Source organism: Macrobrachium nipponense, chromosome 24 (genome assembly GCF_015104395.2).
Source record: "Macrobrachium nipponense isolate FS-2020 chromosome 24, ASM1510439v2, whole genome shotgun sequence".
Classification (NCBI taxonomy): Eukaryota; Metazoa; Arthropoda; class Malacostraca; order Decapoda; family Palaemonidae; genus Macrobrachium; species Macrobrachium nipponense.
The window spans coordinates 14220725-14230759 of NC_061091.1; the positions used below are offsets into that span (position 1 = coordinate 14220725).

General features: G+C 35.6%; 1 protein-coding gene across 4 annotated transcripts in view; it reads right to left on the minus strand.

Annotated features, from left to right (window-relative positions):
• The window catches only part of LOC135205463 (neuronal acetylcholine receptor subunit alpha-7-like), a 179206-nt gene that overhangs the window by 34691 nt on the left and 134480 nt on the right, over nt 1-10035 (minus strand). For 2 of the 4 annotated variants that reach the window (XM_064236116.1, XM_064236114.1), the window contains one exon: nt 5040-5149. In XM_064236116.1, coding sequence (XP_064092186.1) covers nt 5040-5149 — 110 coding nt within the window. Of the gene's footprint in view, nt 1-4967; nt 5150-10035 lie in introns of all 4 variants that reach the window. The other 2 variants (XM_064236115.1, XM_064236113.1) reach the window with 1 other exon arrangement.

Sequence of the window (10035 nt, forward strand, 5' to 3'; positions counted from 1 at the left end):
ACTCCCTTCCTAGCCCTTCTGTCATTCTTTCCCTAATACTCTTTCCTTCCTGCATGACTCGCTTGTATTCCCCACCAACCTCTCTCTTCCGGGCCGGGCTGGGCCTTGGCCATCCCGCCATCGGAACATGTATATATTATTGTGATATTGGTCGTGGAACCATATTGGTTTTACGTACCATCTGTACATACCAGTCCAGTTGGTTCGAATACCATGATGTACATTATCAAATACCAGTTTCTTGTAATTATTACTCTTAAGTCATAGTTTAAGCCCTAGTTTAAGTAGTATATCAGTTTATTTTTGCATAAATTTTAGGTATCTATTTAGCTTGGATGGAATTCTCTTATATGTTTTCACCGGCAGACACAGGTCGAACCCAGAAAAAGGATTTTGACGAAGGAAAAATCTATTTCTGGGGGAGGACCTGTGTCGCCCAGTGAACCCGGCCCTTCTTTCATCTTTCCTTTCCCCCACCCTTGGCCAATCCAAGCCTGGAGGGCTATTCCAGGAATGAGGAACACGCGTGGGTATTAGTAGTAGTAGCGAGTGGAAGGTAAGGTGGGTGGCGCTTGTAACGGCTCCTACCGTAGAGGGGTTTTGGAGAGGGAATCTTCTAAGTGGCAGAGGATCTGTGAATAGTGGCTTCCACTACGCCCCTTTACTTATACCGACACCCTTTGGGGAGCTCGCGCTGAGGGTAGTAACTTCAGCATACCATGCTAGCTTTTTCTCTGGTATATTTAGGATATATTTATACTTGAAAAATGAGCTACAGGGATTTTTCACCAGGCGACACAGGTCCTCCCCCAGAAATAGATTTTTCCTTCGTCAAAATCCCTTTTTTACTGACTTGGATAAGTGTTATAGGCTAAGTATTTTTACTTTTAAGATGTTCTTGAACTAGTATTTATCTGACTTCGAGTAACTGTGATTTAAAAGACGAGACCAATGAGTCCCAATTTTCACAGTCGGTCATCTCATAAAACATTTGAACATTTTGATGTGGAACATTTCAGACGCTACCTACTTTGATTTTAATGTCATGGCTTGCTGAAAATGTCTCTTTGTCTGCAGAAACCTAAAAAAAGTAGCCCATAAAAAGTTGACACAACAATGAAGGGATTGTGCAAAACAAGAGATCACTCTGTAATGGACTTATCAACCAGAAGTACGGAAAGGGCAGAGCACATGCACCCTTACTGTATTTTCAATTTGAAAGGAAAGCTTCTTGTGTGTAAACTCTATTCCTTCAGGAGAGCCAGCACTGCTACAAAGCATCCCAAAAATGTCCCTCTTTTGCAAAAAATGCAAAGGTCACATGGACCTACAGCAAAGAAGAGCATCAAATGCCTACATGCCTTACAGTCAATCCTGTGAACTGTGTAAACCATAAATCAGAAACGAGTTGCATAAAAATTGACCATAAATCATCTTCATTTCCTTACGACTACTGATGGTGCAGTGACTGCATCCCAAACATCAGTAGTAAATTTTTTTGTGTCCTTGGATCACGTTTGATTTTACGATGCTTAATTAATGTGACCCTTAGAATCTTTTATTCTCATAATATTGATATAATTGTAGGTTTAAGAAAATACCAAAGATGGGGTTAAGGGTAACAAGTCTTTTAAAGTACCCTACCTCAGGTCTAGTATACTCCTAACATGGTCAGTGTGTCTTTAGAATTACTTCCTCTATTGTAGAATTACTCAGTGGCTTTGTTTTCAAAATGTGGTTGCCACAAGATGTAATATTAGTTCTGCTATGAAATATGACTATTATGCTCACTGGATATAGTAAATGTGTCTTATTTATAATGATTCTACTTATGTTATTATGTAGGCCTATTTTAACAAGAATGTTCCTGAAAATTATTAGTTATTCCTCAAACACAGTAGAAATTGTATTATTGTTCACCTAACTCCCATGAATGTGTTTTCAAAACAACTAGTTTGACATGACTTTACTTGAGCATAAACTTACATTGCATCATGTCTATTGTAGCTAAATACAAAGAAACAAAGGCTATATTTTCAAAAAATTTCAAATTTGTTTTCCACATTTTGCATTTTAAGAGACTGCATACTCTATTAAGCAAATTGCATCAGTTGTATACATTTACTGTTCAATTAGCTGCTTACAAGTATATAACATGTAGTACTGGTTTGTCAATGAATGGTCCATCATTGTCTAATTCATAAACAGACAGACAAGTATGTATAATCAATTTGAGATTCATCTGAATCATCCTCTTTTGATTTTAAGAGGTCTTTGAGAATGGGTGGTAACAGAGGTTAATCATGCCAAACAGGTTCTTAACAGATTATTTGGCTTAAACCACTTTTTCCTGTGGAAGGTGGGGTATTGTGGAATGGGATATGTGACGACTTCCACTGGGCTACCCAGAAGTTTTCCCACTGAATTTGCAGCATGAGGGATTTTTTTTGCAAAGGAAGCTTTTATTAAGTTCATTTTAGATGACCACTGAATATTTTCATTTTCACTGATCATGTTCCTCAGCACCCCAGTGCAGTTACGTAATTTAGGCTATAAAGCCAATCCCTTGCCATTTATTGCTTTAAAATGTGTAGGAATATCTTTAAAATACAGAATTCAGTCTAACCTGAAACAAGTAATCAATCAAAATTTATGGTGAAAAATTGTATATACATGTCCAGTGAAATGTTTTGTAGTTATACAAAATGAAAATAATTTAATTAATGAGTTTGTCTGTCTGTTAAGGTATAAATGTGCAGATAAGAACAGAAGTGCGTATAGCTTTTTGTATACATATAACACATTTTTATTTACTTTACTTATATCCATTGATAGTCTATGATACGTCAGAAGAATTTTTGTTATATAAATTACTGCCTCCTATGTAAATGCATTGATGTCACACCTATTTATACATATGTATGGGAATCATGGTAGTACGTACTATGATTAAGGGGAATATAAACAATTCGTATACAGAACTGCTGTCATTTTTTTAGAATCCTTTCTTAAAAATGAAGAGAGCAGAAAAACAAATTATACATAGATTACCTACTGATGATTTATAGGTGGAAAGGTTATGTCTGAACATAAATTTGAACTATACCACAATGCCCATTACAAATATAATTTGTATTTGAGCAAAAGTACTAAAATTACTCTTTTTAGCAACACCAACCTTCTATCAAAGCCACTGATAAGAGTTTTACAATCATGGTAATCATGCTGAAGACAAAAATAAACATTTTATAAATATAAACCAAATATAAAAAAAAAAAACAGTATACTAATTTGCTTTCCCCTGCTGCATTTGTTATTTTCTTAAGTCCAGTTGTATCAAAAAACTGTAAAAAAAAAAAAAAAAATAAAAGTATTTAGGACCACTTTTTCCTTCATATCTTAAATCCTGTAAAATATGGTTTGGGGAAGTAAAATATGATGCATGTCAAGTTAGGAGTAGAAGGGAGCCAACTCTGGCTCCCCAATTAACACTGGTTGTTAGTTGCTCTCCAATGCACACTTTACCTTGAAACAATAATTTAGGCTTAATTATTTTCAATAGGTTTACATTTGTGTAGACCAGATAGTAAAAATTTTGTACCCTGTCAAAGTTTTTGTTTGTTGTTTGAATGGAGTTTTTACGTTGCATGGGACCAGTGGTTATTCAGCAACGGGACCAACGACTTTACGTGACTTCCAAACCACGTCAAGAGTAAACTTCTATCACCAGAAATACAGATCTCTCACCCCTCAATGGAATGCCTGAGAATCGAACTCGCGGCCACTGAAGTAGCACACCAACACCATACTGGCCACGCCACTAAGGTGCTACCCTGTCAAAGTCACCCCTTTTTATTTGCATAAATAAAAAAAAAATATTCAACAGATCATGTTGAATGCATCATTAATCAGTGCTCATAAAGGGCATACCAAATTAGTATTGGTAAAAATATCATAGTTCATACTGAACAACATAATCAATGACCACCTGTACCTTATTAAATAGCAACTATGGTATTTGGAGGTGTACTAATGTGGTGACATCCTTCACGGATAGTAAGCCTTGACCAATGATGCATTCACCAGGATCTGTGGCAAGTCAAATGTGACTGAGCTTTTCTGATCTTAAGAAACTGGATGTTTTCGTAAACAAAATCTTCAGCAGATGCATGATTTTGAACCTTTCTGCACCTGCCACCGAACCTTAACGTATTACAACTTGATTACAGTGTTAGCAATCAGATTTTGAGCATGAAATTTATCAAAAATTAATATCTATCAACACTACGTTGTATACCTTACTTTTATAGAAATAAACAAGAGATCCTTGGTAAAGGGAAGAGAAGATCTTTCAAGTTCAGGCCTTAGCTATAATTCTGAAGGAATAGAGGGAGTTGTTTAGGACGATATATGTACTTGGTCATATGGAGTGGGAAGCCAAGGTTCGGAAAATGCATTCCTAAGGAGAATTACTGAAGTACTACTTTTCTCAACTATATAATTTCCCCTAGCCCCACCTTAGATGGTTAAGGGTTAGTACTTATCTTCTGACTATAAGGGCTAAAAAGGAAAAATACTCTAAACTGGGCTGGGTAGTACAGTAAACCAATTGCAACGTTTTAAATAATAATAATAATGCTTGGGAAAACAAGAGATAAATCGACTTGATAATGGCATGATCACCCGTGAAAACAAAATGGAGCAAAGAAGAGTTTGGGGGTTAATGACACGTCAAGCGGGTTAAAGAAAGAAGTTAAAAACAGAAACAACTACGTATTTTGGTCAAACGCAAATAGGACTGGTTAAGAAAGGCCAAACATTTCTACTCGGTCTGTGATTCTGTCGAGTACACTACACGGTACAGGGATGAGATCGAAGACAGACTTGGGGGATGGATATCAGTGTTGAAGAATATACAACAGAGAGGTGCGTTGGGAAGCTGCATTGGATTGCATCTCTAGGCTTACCCAGCGGGGCATCTTCTCTGCTTCGTATTGAGAAGAGTCCTGTATGCCTTGTCCTAGAGGATGTCCACTTACCCAGTTCGGCATGGCATGGGTTGTCGGCGTTCGATGATGATAGTTGAGCACAACCACCGTCAGGACCACCGAGGAGGCCACCATGAACATGATACAGTTGAAATACGTCGCTGCAATGTCGATAATTGCACACAGTCACAAGGAGGATTTGGGAAGTCTACACAAAATTTCTATTGTAATCAATACTTTTATATGCAATATACATTGTCAATTATGTGCACGTGGATTTGCTCTAAGTAGCGAAAAGGGAAATTTATATTGACTTTATTTTGATAAAAGGGACTGGCAAATAGAGATTCAATCCATTTCAAATCTGTCATGTTATTCATGGATCTCTGAACCAGATACTTCGTTATTCTATTGCATTTATCATATGAAAACAGGGAAAAGATGGTGAATAAAAGTTGACTAGGAATTATTCACGGAAACAACTTTCTGAGCTACAAAAACATCTGTGCATATCTTGATAATCATCATTGAATATCATGAATATTTCATGCAAGGGGAATAATATGACTCCATTTCATGAAACTCTTATCTTACAGGAGAGGGCCAAGTAAGTGTTTCTGAACCGTCCAATAAAGCCTCGCTTGGGCGAATCTTTTTAAGACGGCAACACAACCAATTCATGATCTCAACACGAGCAATTCATGACGTTTAATCATACATATTTAACTGATAGCAATCACAACAAAATATTCGATTATGACGTCATAAGAATTTCACAAAATGAAACCGTTATGCTATTTTGTCATAGGCTTATTATGATCGACGTAAATGCTGTTGTGTTTTCTAAAGTTAAAAGAAGTATTCTGTGAAGGAAAGTTTCTTATGCCTTTACGGTGAAGTAAACACATTGTGCATAAATTTAGTGTAGTCTGGACATTTTAAAAGGGATACATCATGAGAGTACGTGTGTATTTAGGGGGTACATGAGAACACACGTACATGATTTTTGTGTTTGCAATATGAAATTGCGCATAGAAATGTTCAATTGTTAATGATGCTATATAACAAAATGTACAAATGTAATTAAATATATTAATCGAGACATTACTTTGAATCTATCTTGTTTTTAATGTGAGAAAAACTACAAATGGTGAAACTTGTGAAATCTATACTTGGTATGCTTGTTTGTTTTCGCCTGCTTGTCAGTGTAGTAGGTAATTCAAGGAAGTGAAAACTCCTAAAGGCAAATTTGAATACAATGCAAAATATTTCAAAAATTAAAATACTCGCAGTAAATGAACGACTCTGTAATTACTGGATCCAGTTACTTGTAAAATGACATTCACGTTTTCATCCAGTAAATGATAGAATATTAGTGCAAGACATTTTGAAATAGTAGTAGATATGTAAATGGATACAGGTGCGTCTCTACCTCCTTGCCGTTCAAGCGTACATACTGTGAAAACAATTAACTGTTAATACAAATATCAATGGATTATATTTATGGAGAGAGAGAGAAAAAACGCAAGCAATACTCAACATTTTTACCTTCCAAAATGGCAAGATTTATGAGGTTACCTTACTCAGTTTCTGGAAAGAGACTTTGGAATTAGCAGAAAGAACCAGAAAAAAATTTCAAGAATATTCCATCGTACTAACATATGTCAACAGCGTCCTATTTAGTTCAGTCAGAGAATTAAAATGAAATCAAAGGTAAAAATTACGCTCTAGTGGTATAATCTCACCGATTCAGTGATTTATTTACTCTCGCTGGACTTAGCATTCATGCATAGAAAAGGCACTTTTACTATATAGGGAATTTAACTCATTTTCATGTGAGTAAACTTCAGATACTATGTTAGGCGGGAATTGGGGGTGGGGAGGGGGGAAGGGTTCAAGGTATTCCGCTGCCTGCGTTCATTCAGTGTATAAATAAAATCTGCAAACGTTATTGATAGCAAAAGTGGTATTTTCCAGACATTAGAAAACAATGACTTACAATACTGTTAAATGAAAGTGCAAGGGGTTTAGTGAATGATTTACAAACCTTTACTCCTTTTTAGTACAGAAGAAAAAATGGAACATTTCGTGCCGTCTGGTTAGCACATAGCTGATAAACATACTGCAGTTGTCTTCTTAAGAAGGCACACACAGGTATTTAGCTGTAGCGTATCGTTTGATCAAAGGGTCATGTTGTCTTAGATCACTATACATGAACACAATAACTTGCCATGGCAATGTCATCACAGTTCTGTCCTTTGTACTCCCTATCTATCTATCTATCTAATCTGCCCCTTCTTAGCTTTATTTTATATTTATTTATCTATCTATCTACCGGCAATCATACGTCTCTTGCCATAGCGATGTCATCACAGCTCTTGCTATCTATCTAATCTGCCCCTTCTTAGCTATATTTATTTATTTATCTAATCTGCCCCTTCTTAACTATATCGTATCTAATCTAATTAATTCGACCCCTCTTAAATTAATCTACTATCTAATCGACCCTTCTTAGCTCGGTGTTAGCCGTAACATTCAGGTTTATGGACAAATAAATCCCTTAGCAGAATAGGGGTTGAAATTTCACACAAGGCTGCTGCCTACCTATCTTTGCTGTAACGAAGGTAATGAGTGCTTGTTGGTACTTTCTTTTCCAATGATAAACCTACCATAACAGCTTACAACATTGTCTTCAAAAACAGTTGTAAAACACACCTAACTTATGAAGATGACATCACCAGTTGCTGTTAACATTTAGATGTCTTGTATACCAGAAGGTATTGTATCGGCAGTATATATATATATATATTATATATATATATATATATATATATATATATATATATATAAAAACATCATCATATATATATATAAATATAGAATGCTAAGCTATAAATTATTCAGGACACAACTCACGTCTCGCGCCTCGGTGTTTATGTGCTGGTAAAAGCATACACGCCTAAAATAGTTAAGCTTTATGGGGGAAGGAACCGCCTATATGCACCGGTAGTTTTGGAGGTGTAGGTCCAGCTCCTTAACATAACTCGTGAAATTCACCTTACCGCAATATAAACTCGTCTGGATACCTGAGGAAGTGCCTTTGGGAAGATAACGAGTGCAGGGAGGAATTGGAGATATTAAGCATATAATTATAAAACAGAATTATAGGCTGCGGGCAGGGGGGATGGGGGAGGGTGAGAGACCACGAGAACTACCACCAGAATACGAGGTTATTTATGTAGTTGTCTGAACGTACGATGAACGAAGAAAAATGGAAAATTTAAATACCAGGGCATGTTAATAAAATTAAACCGACTTGGACAATTAAACTGAATTCTTTATAAATAATATTTATAAAAATAATATATACTATATGACTAATATATTATATATATATATAATATATATATGTATATATATATATATACTATATATATAAATATCTATACGTATTATTATACCATTATATATTACTATATATATGGCATATATAATAAAACTATATTAATTACAAATTAAAATATATACTAATATCTAATATTATATATATATATAAATAAATATATATATATAATATATATATTATATATATATATTATTAATATAAATTATATATATATTAATTTTTAATTAATATATATATATATAGGCCAGAAAAACTCGGTCTCAGAAAACTCGGTCTGGAAAACTCGGTCTCTAAACGTCGTGCTTTATCTTAATACCTTTAACGTGTTTTTTTACACTAAATTATAGGTACTAAACCAGTAATTTATAAATAAAAAGAACATTTATTGAGAAATTTTTTTACAATTATAATTATAGGGTGGGTAACTAAACCAGTAGTTTATTATTAAAAGAACATTTATTTGACAATAATTAATCGACAAAAAAATTAAAACGATGAAGTATATATGGTGGTAATTATAAACATTTTTAAAAACACTTAAGGTTATTAAGCAATAGATTTCAAAAAATCACTTTGGTTGCTGCCATCATACTCTTCCGTTAACTTTTCAATGCAATTGTCAAGTTTTTCATATTTTTCTTTTTAACTGGCTTTTCTACTAGTTGCAAATGTAGAATCTTAGTTTCCGTTAGGCCTGTCCGCACGAGCGGGCCTGACCGGCGTGCTCCGGGGTTGACGGGGCAAATTCTGGTGGGCTTACCCGTGAATGTTGTCCACACACGGGTGAGGCGATGGAGAGGTTGGGCGGTGCCCGACGATGCCAGTAGCGTGTTCAGTGCGGTATGATAAACATGGTGCCTACCGCAAAGCAGAAGATATTGAGCAGCATTACAATTGCTTAGTGTGTGATGAAAAAGAAGAGAATTATGGTGCAAAGAATGGCTAAGTAAAAGAAATGTATATGGTTAACGTACGTCTGCCAGTGTCGAAGTTCAAGCCATCGTGCACCACCATGGTGATTTTGCTACAAGAGCCCATCGGGCAATTTGACGGTTTGCCCGTCAAGTGTGCCTGTTAGAGGGTAGGTCCGCCGATCAGGCCCGGCCCGGTCGTGTGGACAGGCCTTAGAGCCTCTTCTTTTTTCAGGACATCAATAAATTTCCAAACATTGGGGTTTTTGCATGCTATCGATATATTTAAGGCTGAGTGAAATCCTTCTAAACCGCACTGTTTTGTTCGAGGTAATTTATTTATGACACGACTTCTCATATTCCAAAATGTTATAGGGTATAAAGGAGCTTCTCTTCTACGGCGACGTCCACGGATTGCACCAATATATGTTAGCTCAAAGTAACTAATAAATTCCATGGGAAGTAACTCGTCTTCACTAAGTTCTTCAAATGCATTTGTAACTTCTTCAATTGGTAAGAATTCCATAGCACAAAACATTCTTATTAACAACGAAAAGTTGTTGTCGGTATTGTACTGACACTTATGACCCAAATCACAAATTCGGCGATAAACATTCTGGCACATATGAAAGAAGCACCCAACAGTGTCACAACAAGGAAAATGATTTTTGATACTATTACCAAGGCCTTTCTCGAAATCAATCACCACTTCCTTGGGATTTAAATTTGG